The following is a 17,305-nucleotide window of genomic DNA, read 5'->3' on the forward strand; positions in this document are numbered from 1 at the left end:
TTCAGAAAAAACAATAATATTCCTGTAGTTACAGTAATTGGACTGTATATACTGACCAAGCTCTTTGTCTAAAAACTTCTTTATAAGAAAATTATAACCATCTTACAATTCATAATGCAGCAGCTGGCGATGATGCATCTAAGAGCGGCTGTCCATGATTTTGCCTGTATTATCCAGCTTTGCTAGATTGCAATATATGAATAACAAGTACAAAACACATGTCAATAAAATTAAAGTTTCAAAAATAATCCTGAAACAGAAAAACTAATATTGCAAAATACTGGAATGCAACAAACAATGAATATAATATGCAATATTCTGAATATCGATTATAAATTCTGAATTTCTTACCGGGTGTCTTGAAAGACTGTCAAAAGCCATTAGACCCCTACTTAGCAGATTTTAGCAAAATGTATTTAACGTATCATAAATGGAGGTTTGTAAGGCCGTATGGAGAATGAGCAACCTAAAAACTCACCCGTTTGTTCGGATTTTTGTAAGCACAGGCACAACTGGGGGTGATGCTTTTATCCCCTCCTTTTATGTAGAGAACATTTACTGTGCAGAAGAAAAAAATGCAAACAAGGATTTCATTAGTTATGGAAATTGTACATACCGCTTTATGTTTTTTTAATGATACCTAGCCAGCAAATGACGTGAGGATTATCGATGGGTCAGTCAGGGCAATGTGATTGCAAAACCGATGTTTTAGCACAAGACTAACAGTGCCTATAGTAAATATTGTCAGAGCAATTTAAAACTAAGTTTTAAACTTCAGCGTCAAACTTTAACGCCTTTAATGCGTCAAATCACCTCGGCTTTCTAGGAGTATTATTTACAGTATCTACATCATTAAAGTTGTGATTTTTGCTTAGCAAGCAATAAAACATATTTCTTTAGACTTAATTAAAGGGGGAACCACTCTAAAAACAAACGGTGCTAAATAGCACTAAAAGTGGTTCACTGGCTCGTAATCATAGGGGAAGCATTTTAAGTGCAATGTAACACCTGTGTAGAACCACATTGTGCTAGAACCATATCTGGTGCTATAGTGGAGCTATATGGCACCTATAAAGCACTTATGAAGAACTATCCAGGGGTGATATAGCACCATTATAGCACCAGATATGGTCCTTTATAGCACAATATGGTTCTACACAGGTGCCACATAGGTGCTATATAGCACTTAAAATGGTTCCCCTATGATTACGAGCTTTTAGTGCTATTAAGCACAAATGTTTTTTAGAGTGTAGAAGACACTAGATCAGATATGAAAAAAATTGGCTATGTATATTAAATTAGTCCAGTAAGCAACCACCCAGAAAACCATCCTTGCATTCATCGATGGAAAGATTTCCACAGGTATGCCCCACAATTTTTTTAGTACAGTGAATAAAAAATACTAATACTAATTCGATACTATAGACTATTTAGACTATAGACGGTTTCATCGGACCCACGTGATACACGTCTGGATCCGAACTTTACTTCCGGTTTCGTTTTTTTAATGGTCTGACTAGTTGCTAACTGATCTCTTAAACAAATGCCGCGTCGAAAATAACAAATGTTTTGGTTTCCTAGGTAATCTATGTGTTGTTTATTTTGCTTGTTATATAAATAAACTACGTTTAAAGTACTTTGTTGTTATTTATTATTAGCGGAGTTTACCCAACCCATCCTCATCCCCATGGCGTCAATATTTGACGCACTTGACCATGCGTCAATATGTTACGCGGAGGGTATACCTTTCGCGTCATTTTTTGCCGAACTGGGGACTTCAATACTATTACGTCCGTTGCATTCTCTTTTCCTATTTTCTTGCCATTTTCGCGTCGGTTTAGGTATAGATTTACATAATGACATCCCTACCCAAACCTAACTCTAACCCCAACGCCAGGTGACAACTGTTTAATTTCGCAAACCTAACTCTAACCTAAACGCCAGGTGACAACTGTTTAATTTCGCGTACACTGTTTAATTTTGCGTAATCTGACCCTAAACCGACGCGAAAATGGTTAGAAAATAGGAAAAGAGAATGCAACGGACGTAATAGTATTGAAGTCTCCAGTTCGTCAAAAAATGGGATGAGGATGGGATGAGGATGTGTAGGTTTACCGGAAGTTACGTGCAGACCGCGACAGCCGCTTGTTTATGTTGTTACTGCTAAAACCGTCTATATTATAGACCAAAATAATACTATGTAGATGCTAAATCAATATACGCTTGTAAATTTGTGTTTAATTTTTAAATTGTACATCCGTTTTTTTAATCTTTTAAATATTTCTCTGTGGTAAGTTGCATATATAGAGTGTATGCAACGACATCACTTTTCCATGTGACCACGTCGGAGCTCGGCAAAACATTCAACAAAAGAGTTGGTTTTCATAGCGGCTACTGCGAAAATGCCAGTAAAACTGACTATTTTCGGCTTAAATTGAATTTAGTTGGCCTTTACAGGGACCCTAACAACTTGCCAAACAACCAGTAGTCTGTGGACATTGGCATATGGCCAGATATTACTTTTCCTGACATATATGTCTGTCTTGCCTGACACTATTAAACCATCCCACCTTTGTAGAACAATAGGCTCATCGTAATAGATGTTTTTTAATGAAGGCTTACTGACCAAACTTTGCAATTACACAAAATGAGTGTATTCATTGGTGTATTTTTTATATGATTTTTTATCCCAAAATTTTACATACCTTACATGGCTACATGTTACATCCTGTAATGTTTAAACAGTCTATTGTCTATTGTGCTGTGCGCACTATGAAGTATGTACTTTAATATTTTGTAATGAAATTGTATTTTACATTTATAAAAAGGCACATATACAATTTTTAGTGTGGGCTACAAAAGTTAGGTTGCCTGTTAAGGTTAAAAAGATTACAAAGTTTACGTTGAATAGGAGACCCCACATATTTTTGACTGGAATTATCAGGCCAGATCATGAAGAGCACAATTTTTTTATGAATTACAATGAATAATTTTTACACACTTTACAGTATAATTTTGCAATTATGCCTATAAATGAACGACACATCAGGAGTAAACCTTGTAGAAGATCTCCATGTTTTCATTATTTTGAACACAGGTGAAAAAGATCTTAGGAGTAAATAAAAACCTCAGATATTTCCCTACTCAGAAAGCGGCCAAAAAAGTTTCACGAATCACAGATACAAACTACTGAGAGATAAGCTACATCACTTACGCATGTAAATAACATGGCCTTTGTAAACCTGAACATTTGAATGAAATCAATCAACCACATCATTTCCCCAGTGCCATTTTTTATCATAAGTATAGGTTTTGACACATTTCAACTTAGTCTCTTATAAGAAACAAAATTTACCCAAAAACATGATAAAATGATTATCTTGGGCATGGTATTCTTTGAAAAACCTTGAAATACTGTGATACCCACGAAGATACGGTAAATACGGTGCTTTAGCACTGTAAAAAATATGTAAAGTCACATCAACATACATTTTCATGTTACTTTAACTTATAAAATTAAATTAAGCATTTTTTTACAGTTGTACTGAGGCTTATATTTTATTATGTAGCTAATGTTTTATTAACTTTGACTGAAAGTCAGATGTAAACCTTCACTGACTCACAATCCATTCAGGTAAAGATGCCCTCTGGTGTCTGGGTGGCAAACAACTACAATGATTTCCATTAAATGCCAACATATAAAAATTATTAATCATTATAATAATTTTTTTTCGACTTTAGTAATGAAGTTGTATAAGGTATCTGAGATACTAAGTGTTGTCATCTGTATTGATAGCCATTTGTTTTAAATCAGCACCTCAGTTATGAATGTCATGTGGTTACTATAAGGTCTGTTGCCAAGACCTTGACTTTATAGCTGTGAATTTACTGTGACAGAAAAATATGACAATTTCCCTCTTTAAATAAACATTTGGTGATAACATATACTGTAATATGTCCTCATGTTCAGTTATAAATGACTTTTTGCCCATTAGGGGTGTGTCACAATATATCTGTATCGACAATAACCATGACTAACACCCCCGCATGAATATTGATATTGTGTTAACTTAATTCTACACATATGACAATTATTTAGCATCAATTAAAATTGTAGTAACACTTTACAATAAAGTTGTATTTGTAAACAATTAGGTAATGTATTAGCTAACATGAACTAACAATAAACAATACTTCTACAGCATTTATTTGTTTATTTCGTTATTAGGAACACTATACTAATACTGTGTTTGACCAACTTTCGCCTTCAGAACTGCCATAATTCTTAGTGGCATTGATTCAACAAGATGCTGAAAGGATTCTTTAGAAATGTTGGCCCATATTGATATGATAGCATCTTGCAGTTGATGGAGATTTGTGGGATGCACATTCAGGGCACGAAGCTCCCGTTCCACCACATCCCAAAGATGCTTTATTGGGTTGAAATCTGGTGACTTTGGGGGCCATTTTAGTACAATTAACTTATTGTCATCTTCAAGAAACCAATTTGAAATGATTGGAGCTTTCTGACATTATCCTGCTGGAAGTAGCCATCAGAGGATCGGTACATGGTGGTAATGGGATGGACATGGTCAGAAACAATGCTCAGGTAGGCTGTGGCATTTAAACGATTCCCAAATGGCACTAAGGGGCCTAAAGTGTGCCAAGAAAACATCCCCCACACCATTACACCACCACCACCACCAGCCTGCACAGTGGTAACAAGGCATGATGGATCCATGTTCTCATTCTGTTTACACCAAATTCTGACTCTACCATCAGAAATGGAGATTCATCAGACCACGCAACATTTTTCTAGTCTTCAACTGTCTAATTTTGGTGAGCTCGTGCAAATTGTAGTCTCTTTTTCCAATTTGTAGTGGAGATGAGTGGTACCCGATGGGGTCTTCTGCTGTTGTAGCCCATCCGCTTCAAGGTTGTGCGTGTTGTGGCTTCACAAATGCTTTGCTGCATACCTCGGTTGTAACGAGTGGTTATTTCAATCAAAGTTCCTCTTCTAGCAGCTTGAATCAGTCGGCCCATTCTCCTCTCACCTCTAGCATCAACAAGGCATTTTCGCCCACAGGACTGCCGCATACTGGATGTTTTTCCCTTTTCACACCATTCTTTATAAACCCTAGAAGTGGTTGTGCATGAAAATCCCAGTAACTGAGCAGATTGTGAAATACTCAGACCGGTCCTTCTGGCACCAACAACCAACCAACTTTTTTTTAAATGCATATACAAAATAATTACACACACACAGTGCACACACATATATTATGCAAAAACAAACTTTTTTTTGTATGCAATTAATCGTGATTAATCTTTTGACAGCCAATAGATAATGTGACTTCTTTTGATCATGATAATTGTATAGTGAAAGTCTGATATCGTGACAACCTTCGTTCTGAGTCTCTTTCACCATACATGTGCTGCCATAAGATGACACGTATGACATGTTTATTGTTTTATTGAAACAAACTTTCTTAAATAATTATATGAAACTTTTTCGACCATAAAACGTAATATCTAAACGAATAAGTTAAAATAACTGAAGCTAATAAGACATTATTTTTTTACTCCTCACTGACCACAGAAAAGTTGAAATTTAACTTAAAAATGTAAATGCAACAAGTAATTTCTTACAGTGAATTCCTTAAATTAAAGTTTAAAAGGTCCTTTCAAGAGTAATTTTTTTTCATATGACATTTCAATAAATTTTTTCGACTGTAATTAAATATATTTATGCGAATCATAGACTATTTAGTTTTTTTCCCAAAACTGTACCAGTAAACCCAAAAGAATAATATGGTACCGAAACTGACAGAAAGAAAGATGACATATGAAATGAAAATAAATCGATCGATGACCTCCCCCAGGTGAATCCATTCATTTGACTTTTGATCAGTAGAAAGATGCTTATCAACATGCTGGCGAACGGTGACCACATTTTCATGTATTACATTCAGTTCTGTCAGTTCTTCTTCCATGTTTATCTGTAATTTCTGGTCTTGACGTCGGATTTCAATCATTTCTTTCTCATGTGAACTGGAAGTGATGTCTGTAGTTCTTACTGAAATTGCAAAGGCAAAACAAAGTAACTACACAATCAGAATTGTGACTAAAATCAAATCCATTTACCTAATATTTGTGCTGTGAAAAGTGGAGCTGTGCTATAGGTTAAAGTATTTTGTTAAAAATTACATTATTTCTGCCGATCCATTTAGGTTTCTAAATAAGCATGATTTTAGTGCTTATTCACTGGATAAGCGGTAATTTTTAATTTAAATAATAGGTTAAACAGAAGTTAATATGAGACTCACTTTGAGTTACATAATTTTGGTCTGAAGATTTCTTGCTCAAACCAACAAATCGTGCCATGTAATGCAGGAAAATGACCTTGACCCAGTTTGGTAAAGGTGGATAGTTAGCTGAGCCGCACAATAAATTAGTGATGAGAATTGATTCCAACAGACTAGCAACCATCAATGTCAAACACAGAGAGAAGAACACATCTATAGAGAGAGAAAGACACACAATAATGTAATGAAATTTTAAAAGGCACAATAACTATAAGAGTAGCTTATTGTATCCATTACTGTGTGTGATACATTAATATGTGACCCTGGAACACAAAACCAGTCATAAGGGTTCATTTTTTTTATTCATTGAGATTAATACAATATATAAATAAGCTTTCCATCGATGGTTTGTTAAGATATAAAAAATATTTGCCTGAGAAACAACTATTAAAAATGTGAATCTGAGGGTGTAAAAATATTGAGAAAAACATCCTTTATGTTGTCCTAATGAAGTGATTAGCAACTGCATCTACTAACAATCTTACTTAAAGGTGCAGTGTGTAAATTTTAGCGGCATCTAGTGGTGAGGTTGCAAATTGAAACCAATGGCTCAGTCCACTGCTCACCCCTCACTTTTGAAACGCATAGAGAAGCTACGGTAGCCACCACGTGAAAAACATAGTCGAAGACAACTTAGTAAAAATGTTTGTCCGTTAAGTGCTTCTGTAGAAACTCGGGGGCACAAAATGGCGACTTCCAAATAAGTGGACCCTCGGTGTATGTGGATAAAACGTCTCACTCTAAGTAATAAAAACAACGATTCATTATAAGGTCTTTATACACCCCTGATAATATAGTTTTGTATATCATTTTGCATTTCTGTCAAGAGATCCTTCTAAAAATTACACACTGCACCTTTAATATCCTAATGATTTTTTGGCATAAAAGAAAAATTGATAATATTGACCCATACCCATGGCTTTTGCTACAAATTTACCTGTGCAACTAAAGACATTGGTTTTATAGTCCAGGATCAAAGATACAGTATGTTTAAACATATATTAAATTCACAGACTTATTATAGGGATGGTGTTTCCTGTAACAGGGAGCAGATCATTCATCAGGAGGAGAAAGACGGTGTATCCCAGGATCAGGGTCATTTTAAATGCGGATCGATCCACATTCTGAGGCGGCAGAAGAAAACTGAACACATCAACGGTAATCAAGCAGTAACTGGGGATCAACAGATTCACCACGTACTGAGTCGGTCGGCGTCTCAGGATAATCTAACAACCAGAAAGAGAGCAAGAGTTCAACATTACTGCAATCTTTACAACTGAAATACCACTTTATGGCCCTGTTTACACCTGGTATTAATCTTTATCAACTCGTAATCTAAATGTGATTTTAAATGAAAACGTCTCGGTTACGGATGTAACCCTCGTTCCCTGAAGGAGGAAACGGAGACGTCACGTCGTGACCGACGAATTGGGAACTCGCTTAGAGAGACCAATCTGCTTCGAATACTACTAAAACGCCAATGAACTTGGCATTGAGATATTTGCATAATGCTGGCGCCGCCCCGCCAGGTGCGTATATAAGGAGCACGTGCAAATAGGGAAATCAGCTTCTATTCGCTGAGAAAGCCGGAAAGGTGACCAGCCTAAACAGCAGGTGGCAGCACCTGTGGCGAAGGGACGTGACGTCTCCGTTCCCTCCTTCAGAAAGAAGGTCCCTTCTCAGAGGAATCCGCCAGGGAGGGGCTGTCGCGAGGAGCATTAGTTCCGGAAACCAATTCCTGGTCGTCCAATATGGGGCGATCATTAAAAGGCTCTCCTCGTCCTGCCTGACTTTGCACAGCGTCTGTGCTATTAGGCTCACTGGGGGGAACGCGTATTTGCGCATGCCCCGCGGCCAGCTGTGTGCCAACGCATCCAATCGGTTAGTGAATAAAATAGGCGACAGTGGGTATCGTCCGGCGACGCAAATAGGTCTATCTGCGCACAACCAAACTTCCTCCAAATCAGCTGGACCGTCTGGGGGTGGAGTCGCCATTCGCCGGGGCGCGCAGCTCGAGAAAGCGCGTCTGCCGCTGTATTGAGCGAGCCCAGGATGTACATGGCACGAAGGGACCTCAGATGCTTCTGACTCCAAAGGAGGAGATGACGAGCAAGATGCGACAGGTGACGGGAGCGCAAACCGCCTTGACGGTTGATATACGCTACAGTCGCAGTGTTGTCTGAGCGTATTAGTACATCCTTCCCTCGCAGCTCCGTAGCGAAGCGTACGAGTCCCAGATATACTGCCCATAACTCGCGGCAATTGATATGCCAATGCAACTGGGGTGCTGTCCACACCCCCGAAGCCGTGAGCTCGTCGTACGTGGCTCCCCAGCCCGTGTCGGAGGCATCTGTGTGGACAACAGCATGCCGGGAGACCTGTCTCATCGACACGCCGGTCCTGATAAACGCGGGGTCTGACCACAGGGGGAATGTTAGGTGACACGCAGGTGTAATGGTTACACGATGGATGCCAGCGCGCCACGCTCTCCTCGGGACTCGATCGTGAAGCCAACGCTGAAGCGGTCTCATATGGAGCAGTCCGAGCGGTGTCACGGCCGCTGCTGCTGCCATACGCCCCAGGAGTCTCTGAAATTGTTTCAGCGGGACCGCATTCTTCCCTCGGAATGAACCGAGGCAAGTCAGAATTGACTGGATGCGCTCTTCTGTCAAACGCGCCAATAAATCGATCGAGTCCAGTTCCATATCGAGAAAAGAGATCCTCTGCATGGGGCAGAGTTTGCTCTTTTCCCAGTTTACCCGAAGACCCAAATGGGCGAGATGCCGAAGCGTTAGATCTCTGTGCTCGCACAGCGTCCGCCGAGAATGCGCTACTATAAGCCAATCGTCGAGGTAAGCCAATATGCGAACACCGCTCTTTCTGAGGGGCTTTAACGCCGCCTCCACTACTTTTGTGAACACACGGGGAGAGAGAGACAGCCCGAACTGAAAAACTTTGTACTGATATGCCCGACCTTCGAACGCAAACCGGAGAAACGGTCTGTGACGAGGGAGAATGGACACATGAAAGTACGCGTCTTTCAGGTCTATTGCTGCAAACCAATCTTGGGGGCGTATTGAACTGAATATTTGCTTCGGTGTAATCATCCTGAAAGAGCTCTTCTGAAGAGATTTGTTCAGGACACGCAAATCCAAAATTGGTCGTAACCCGCCGCTTCTCTTGGATACTATGAAATACGGGCTGTAAAAACCCGATCTCATCTCGGTAAGAGGGACCGGCTCGATCGCGTCCTTCGCCAATAGGACTTCGACCTCTGCACGCAGTACATGTGCATCGGACGCTTTCACCGTGGTGAAACGTACGCCCGAGAATTTGGGTGTGTGCCGGTTGAATTGAATTTCGTAACCGAGGCGGATCGTGCGTAAAACCCAACGAGACGGGCTGGGAAGCTGAAGCCAAGCCCCCAGGGACCGTACGAGAGGAATTAACAGCACTACCGGTGTACCCGCGGTGGGGCAGCGAAGCGAGACAGGTGGGACTGCCGGTGCTTCTGCTGTGACAGCATAAGCATCTACAGTATGTGTGTGTGTGACACTGACCTGAGCCCGCTGAGGGAGACGGTCGTCTGGTCTCCTCAGCGGAGGACGCAGACTCCGAAGGGGTTGCTGGTGGTCCGGTCTCCGTAGTGGAGAGCTCGAACTCCTCAGAATGCCCGCTGGCGATAGAGGAGAGGGAGGAAGAGCATCTGACTGCCCGCTCACATCTCTCTCGATCCTCTGGAGACCTGGAGAAGGAATAGGAATGCACTCTTTTTGTGGTTTTGTGGGTGCCGGCTGAGAAGCCAGTGGAACAGAAACAAAACGAAACCAAAGATTTTCCAGCCGGCCCTCTACCGGTGGAAGGAGCGGTGTCATCACCGTCTCCCGCTGAGTGATCCCATCCAAATCCAGGTCGCCCGTCTCAGGGCCGCTTCGATTTCCGTTTGCCACGGGAAGCGGGTGGGGCGGGCGGGGCGGTTTGCCGACGGCTGTTCCCCCTCCGTGGCCTGCAAGATGTTCTAGCGGGGGGGGGGGGGGGGGGGGGCGGAGGCAGCCGCCGGAGGGTGCCCTCGGCGAGGAGCAGACGGGGCAGCCGGCGCTGGAGGGCGAGATGCAGGTCGCTTGCACCGGGGCATAATCTGAGCGATCGCCTGCTTCTGGGCGGCAGAGAACTGCTGGGCGAAAGACTCCACCGACTCACCGAAGAGGCCAGCCTGGGACACTGGAGCGTCCAAAAACTTGTTCTTCTCCGCATCCGACATGTCCGCCAGACATAGTCATAAGTGGCGTTCCTGGACCACCATTGTGGACATAGCACGACCAATCGCCTGCGCTGTAACCTTGGTAGCGCGGAGAGCAAGATCCGTAGCGGCCCGGAGCTCCGATAAAACAGGCGAGTCGTGTCCTCCCTCGTGCAGATCCCTCAAGGCCTTAGCTTGATGAACCTGCAGCAACGCCATTGCGTGCAGGGCTGAAGCCGCCTCTCCACATGCCTGGTGGGCAGCACCCGTTAAACCGGAGGACTGTCTGCAAGCACGGGAGGGGAGGGTTGGGCGGTCCTTCCAGGAGGGAGTGGTGGCCGGACACAACTGCATCACGACCGCACGCTCCACGGGGGGGATCCCCGAATAACCCTTAGCGGCTCTATGGGTGAGGGAGGTGAGGGGGGAGGGCTGAAACGGCCGTAATCTGGTTGAAAACGGCGACTTCCAGGTTCTAGTCAGCTCCTCGTGCACCTCGGGGAAAAATGGTACCGGCGGAGAGGGTTGTGAAACCCGGGCAGCTCCAAAGAACCAATCATCCAGGCGGGACGGTTCGGGCTGAGGGGGGTGAACCCACTCTAACCCTACGGTCTCCGCCGCTCGAGCGAGCACGGCCACCATCTCTGGATCGAACTCCGCCGTCACGACCCGACTGGAGGGAGGAAGGACGTCGGGGTCCTCAGAGGGAGGGGGCCCACCCTCGGATGCTGCCGTTTCCGTGGATCCAGAGAGAGGCACAACAGATTCTACAGACATCGTAGAACACGACGCTGAAGTCTCCATCGGCACATCAACCGGCTGTGGATGAGGAGGCTGAGAGCCGGAGGACGAATCATCCGACCGGCTCAGCACAGTGATGCGGATATCATCCTTCGAGAGCCTCACGGCCGCTCCGTGGCGGCGTTCAGAACTCGTCGGACGCGGGTTGCGTTTTTCCCGGAGGAAAGACAACCGTCTCCGCAAATCCACAAGGGACATGTTCTCGCAGTGAGAACACTTACCCCCACCAAACACTGCCTCCGCGTGCTCGATGCCGAAGCACGAAAGACAACGCTCGTGACCGTCCTTCGGACCCATATACTTTCCGCACCCAAGATCGCACGGACGAAAAGCCATCCTGAAAAGGACGCTGATCTCCGGATATACGAGAGAGTGGCTGCCTTTAACAAGGCACAAAGCTCTCCGTATCACTCTTTTAGGGAAATTCACTCAGATGCTCAGTTGATGATGCGCACAGGGAAAGGCAACGCACACACTAAACTCAAAACAAAAAGATGCAGAGCCGTGGAATACTGCAAAGCGTCCGCTGTGGTACTGCTAGTCCAACCAACTTCAGCAATCGATCCCAACAGAGTAAAGTAGCTTTTCAGTAGCAGATACTGCCGGCTTTCGAAGCGATAAAAAGCTGATTTCCCTATTTGCACGTGCTCCTTATATACGCACCTGGCGGGGCGGTGCCAGCATTATGCAAATATCTCAATGCCAAGTTCATTGGCGTTTTAGTAGTATTCGAAGCAGATTGGTCTCTCTAAGGGAGTTCCCAATTCGTCTGTATCGACGTGACGTCGTAGTGACCGACTGAAAGGGAACTGCAAAATTGACCTAAAGTTAAGTAGTTTGCATCTCTGGATTTGCCAACTGTCTGTATTTTTTAATATAAGGATGCATTTTCTGTAATGCAGCTTTGAAACAATATTCATGTGTTAAGCACTTTACAGATGCTCAAACTTAGTGAACAGAGACTCCCGCCTACTTTCATTGAATTGGTTGCAATTCTGCTTAGCTCCAATTTGATTGACTGGAATTCACGTTCGTCTTAACAAAAACTCAATTTCTTTCATTTGATTGGGTAAAAATCTTGCTCGGCCGTGTCATTCGATTGGTTGGGAGTAGTTTACGAGGGCTTCTGTAAACAGAAACTCACGCCTTCTTTCATTTTGATTTGTCAACATTTTGACACTGTAACTACGTCATTGTTGTGTACGTTGTTGGAGAAACATTAGCAGTGATGGAGGTAAATACACTTTTGTTGCAGATTGAGTTGTTAAATATCACTTCTCAACTCGGTCCATCTTTTATTTTAACGTCGCAAGAAGAAATGCGTAAATGTGCAGATAGTTCTTTTTTAGGGATGCACCGAAATGAAAATTCTTGGCCGAAACCGAAAACCGAACAAGCAAACCAAGGCCGAAAAACCGAAACCGAAACACCGAAAGAAATGATTATGCCAATTATTAGTACAATTACATTTATGGCTATCACTGTGTACTAACTAGGGGTGTGTGACGGATCAAAAAACTCACAGTTCGCATCACATTACAGTTTTTGAGGCACAGATCAGATTATTTTTCCGATCAGCAAAAAGCGGGTGGGAAAAATCTAATAAACAATAAAGAAATTGCAAACATTTATAAAAAAGAACAAAGTTGTGCATTAAGGTCTGAAATTAACATTAGGTACAGAAATCAAATTAAATGAATCATAACACAATAAATTAAACATATTATTATTTTTAGAGCTATTTGTCTCTTTGTCATGGGTTGTTTGATTAACATTAATGACACAATCTGACTGTAATCTATACATACACTTAAGACATAAACAAATGTTTTTATTAGAAAAAGAATACTGTGGAGATAATTTTGTTTATATGTGCCCTGTCAATAACAGAGAGATTTTATGTTTGCTTGTTTTTTTTAAACTCGTCTCTCTCGTATGTGCACTATTAAGGGCACTTAAACGCGCTCACACACAGAGAAGGAGGGTGATTCTCAAACAGCGCAACAGTCACTCCACATACAACATTACGTTGTGTTTCATTGCTTTACTCGTCAACTGTATGTTAATGGATTACAGTATAAGCTGTAGAAACAATGCAAATGATGAAGGTCAGAATTGAAAAGGTGAAAATTAAAACAGATTCTGCTAACTAACTGGCCTGAGGCTGGGATTAAGCGGATTTGAAGTTGAAAAGTATTTGATAAATGTATAACACATGCCAAAAGCATTTGGTCAATATCATTATCTAATTTTTACTGAGGTTGTGTTTAGCGGCTTTTGCATCTGAGCTTTTCACTGTAAATTAAAATTTGTTGGTTCAAATTAAAAATGTAAGTTACCTGTATTTCTTAAAATTTTGAAAATATAACAAAAAAAAGTTGTGTAAAAATTGTCGTCAACTAATATTTTTAAGTTGAATAAAGTCAAGATTTTAAGGTAACCTGGTAACTTACTTTTTTAAGTTTTTAACAAAATTTTTTAAGGTGTATACAGTTTGCAAGTTACATAATAATTAACAGTGGTTATATTACTTAAAGAGTGATATTTGAAAAGTAAATGCTTACATTTTCAGGGGAAAATTAATGTAATTACAGCAATGAATACTTAGTAATGCATTTCTCCCAGCACTGGTTATTGCTGTAACCAGAGTTAGGAATCAACAACTGAAATTGACACATACATGGTAAGCAATTTCATCCCAGCTGTCCAACCCATCGAAGTTAAAATACGTGGTGTTTTTCGGTCTGCTGGACAATATGTCAATAAGTTCCCACTCTCCTTTAGTCTCTATGTTACGAAAAGAGCTCTCCAACGTATCCGTCACCGGCTCCGATGTTAACAGGATGTCTCTCTCTGGAGGAAGAGATGAATTCATAAAGCAGAATAAATTACAGATGACATAAAAAACAGTAGTAAGGTGGAATTATGTTCACTCACTCGTGAGTTTGTACGAACTGAATGTGTATGTGCAGTTCTGAACATCAAATGGAAAGTTGTAGATGTCCAGGTTACAGGCACTGATCACATGGTAAGGATATGCATCTTCTGCTCTGCCAGTGTTGTATAGAGTAAGATAATAGGTGTCTGGGACTCGGTTATCATCCATGCTAAAACATAAAACAAGTAAGCCAGCGACAACAGTTGTACTTTTACTAACTTAACGTTTTTTTTTTGTTGACATTTTGTAATACTGTATTTGCTTTGTGTACATCCGATTATTTACAAGCTCATTCCGACCACCCAGAAAGTTCTATCATCTTATTTTTGAAATGTCATTGGTACTTTTTATTGTTATGCATTTATTTTTTGGTCAGTTTTGGAGCCTGGCAGCCCCTGTATGAGCCTGCTAGCATTTCTTAATAAAGACGTTGGGAACGAAATGAGGGTGAATAAATAAAATATGTATAATTTTATAAGGATACCTATTGGGCACATATTATGCCTATTTTTACAAGATGTAATATACAGTCACCTAAAGGATTATTAGGAACACCATACCGATACTGTGTTTGACCCCATTTTACCTTCAGAACTGCCTTAATTCTACGTGGCATTGATTTAACAAGGTGCTGAAAGCATAATCCTTTAGGTGAGTGTAAGTCTCAGGTGTGCCTCGAATGTGTCTGTAAAGTTTCGTCTCAAAATACCCCACAATCATTTGTTAGAGCATGTCCAAAATGCCCCATTTGACATCTTTGAATAGATTTTATACTTGTGAATACAGTGTGAGACAACTCCCTGTGGTGCGGAAACTCTTCTTATGCCAGACTGTCGGTGGGCGGGGCTTGATCAGTGTGACGTCACATTGATACAAGAATCAAAACGGCATGTCTAAGACCTTGTTCACACTGTGAGTCAAAATCTGATTTTGGTGCACATCCAATTTGACTGAGTCACTGTCCACATTGTGTTACACAAATGTTCCGATCTGTGCGTCCTGCCGTTTTCCGGATTACCTGCACTGTTTTTCTGTCAATGACTTTGCGCTGGCACGACAATCTACCTTGACATCTAACGTGTTTACGTTTTACGTGACAGCATGATGTAACTGAAAAGCTACACAAATGCAATCAGAACGGTAAGACTGAAAAGGATTTCTACTTTCACATGTTTTTAATGTAATTGCATTTCAATCAGATATGCACCAAAATCGGATTTGGACTGACAGTGTGAACAAGGTCTAATACGACTGCTTTGGTTTAATGGGGATTAAAAGAGAAGGAGGGGGTGCATTTTTTTCATTGAAGGGTGGTTGTGTTCACACACTGCCAATACACACTTATGTCCAAACACATTGTAAAAGTGGATTGTGCATAATAGGTGCCCTTTAATAGGTGCCATTGTAGACTTTCACTGTTGATATGTTTTGTATAGTAGCATATCTTGAATATTATATTGTGGTGCATTGACAGTGTATTGTAATCTGAGCTCATAAAATGCTCAAACTATTAAATCAGACCTTTCATATTACATTTTAAAACATACAATTCATTGATGACAAGATCAGGACGCCAGAGTTTTTTTCTCGGCAGCGTGATTCTTTCTGTTCCACATTCAACCGGATCCCAGCTCAAACCTTCAACCTGCCAATCCTACAATACAAAACAGAGCTCATCTTTATTGACGAGTTAATTTAATACATTCAAATACAAATACATTCATTAGCTAACTTAATTATCAAAAGATGCATTAGATATATGCATTAATGATGAAAGCTAAAAATTATATGCTTGGAACTCCTACAATCCACATCCAGAGATATGTTTCCAAGATTTGAGCTTTTTCATCCTAAAATGCAAAGAAATTTACAATTTTTAATTAGCTATTTTCAAAATGCCCCATGTTAAAGGGGCTGTATGTGGTTTTGTATGGAATGTCACTGAGACAATATCCATATTACATGACAGATAATACTGAATTGGCTCTCTTTGCATTCAAAGGAGAGGACAGTCAGGTGTTGTGGAAAGCAATGGCGAACTAACAAATGGCAATTGCTTACTAGTTAAATGGATAGTTTGGCCAAAAATGAAAACTACTCACCCTCAAACCATCCGAGTTAAAAATGTCCATCTTTTTATATGAACACATCAGAAAGGTTATTTTTGAAAATGTCCAAGTCCAGTCTTTATAATGGGTGAATATGGAGTCTGGCTCCTTTAATCCCCAAAAAAGTACATCCATCCTTCGCAAAAGTTATCCACACGGCTCCAGGGACATAAATAGAGGCCTTCTGAGGGTATTCGATGCATTGTTGTACAGTGTTGTGGGTAACACATTAAAAGTAACGTGCATTACGTAATAATATACTTTTCTGAAGTAACGTGTAAAGTAACGCATTACTTTGTAAATGTACACATTAATATTTGAGTTACTTTTTTAAAAAAGTAATGCAAGTTACTTTCAAGCCTCAGCCAAGGAAGAAAAAGTAAGGCAAAAGTAACTTAAAAGTAACGTAAGTATTACTTTCTATGGAAAGTAACTAAGTAACACAATTAGTTACTTTTTGGGGAGTAACTTAATATTGTAATGCATTACTTTTAAAAGTAACTTCCCCAACACTGTTGTTGTTAGATAAATATCCATATTTAAAACTTAACAAATGAAAATTACTAGCTTCTTTCTGCATTCAGGAGGAAGTATCAGCAAAGTGTACACACTTTTCATATTGACGTATGATAAATGCAGAGTTCCTCTGCCCTTCGCATTCTTCAATCGTCACTACGAAAAGTGCGTACACTACGCTGATACTCTCACCTGAATGCAGAGGAGTATAAAATGGCGGTGTTACCGGACGCTAGTTATTTTTGAAAATGCAGACCCCATTCATTCATTATAAAGATTGAAAGAGGTAGGACTTTTAAAAAAACATCTAAATATGTGTCTGTATAAAAAAGTATGG

At 40.9% G+C, this 17,305-nt stretch overlaps 1 protein-coding gene across 1 annotated transcript; it reads right to left on the minus strand.

Annotated features, from left to right (window-relative positions):
- Nucleotides 1–138: 138 nt before the first annotated feature.
- LOC129453100 (5-hydroxytryptamine receptor 3C) lies at nt 139–14,512 on the minus strand. The gene is made up of 5 exons (XM_073862416.1): nt 14,344–14,512; nt 14,087–14,259; nt 7,381–7,591; nt 6,327–6,518; nt 139–182 (listed from the first exon to the last, which is right to left on the minus strand). Exons 1-5 carry the CDS (start codon nt 14,510–14,512, stop codon nt 139–141), a joined length of 789 nt encoding a protein of 262 aa, XP_073718517.1.
- Nucleotides 14,513–17,305: the final 2,793 nt, after the last annotated feature.

This window comes from Misgurnus anguillicaudatus, chromosome 23, assembly GCF_027580225.2.
Source record: "Misgurnus anguillicaudatus chromosome 23, ASM2758022v2, whole genome shotgun sequence".
NCBI classification, from domain to species: Eukaryota; Metazoa; Chordata; class Actinopteri; order Cypriniformes; family Cobitidae; genus Misgurnus; species Misgurnus anguillicaudatus.

Bases quoted from the DNA above. Each gene is read 5' to 3' on its own strand.
- LOC129453100 (XM_073862416.1), bottom strand. From the start codon at position 14,512: ATGGATGATAACCGAGTCCCAGACACCTATTATCTTACTCTATACAAC. The intron at 14,260-14,343 runs GTGAGTGAACAT...CTCTTCCTCCAG, and splicing joins CAGTTCGTACAAACTCACGA to AGAGAGACATCCTGTTAACA. The intron at 6,519-7,380 runs GTCTGTGAATTT...CTCTCTCTATAG, and splicing joins AAACACCATCCCTATAATAA to ATGTGTTCTTCTCTCTGTGT.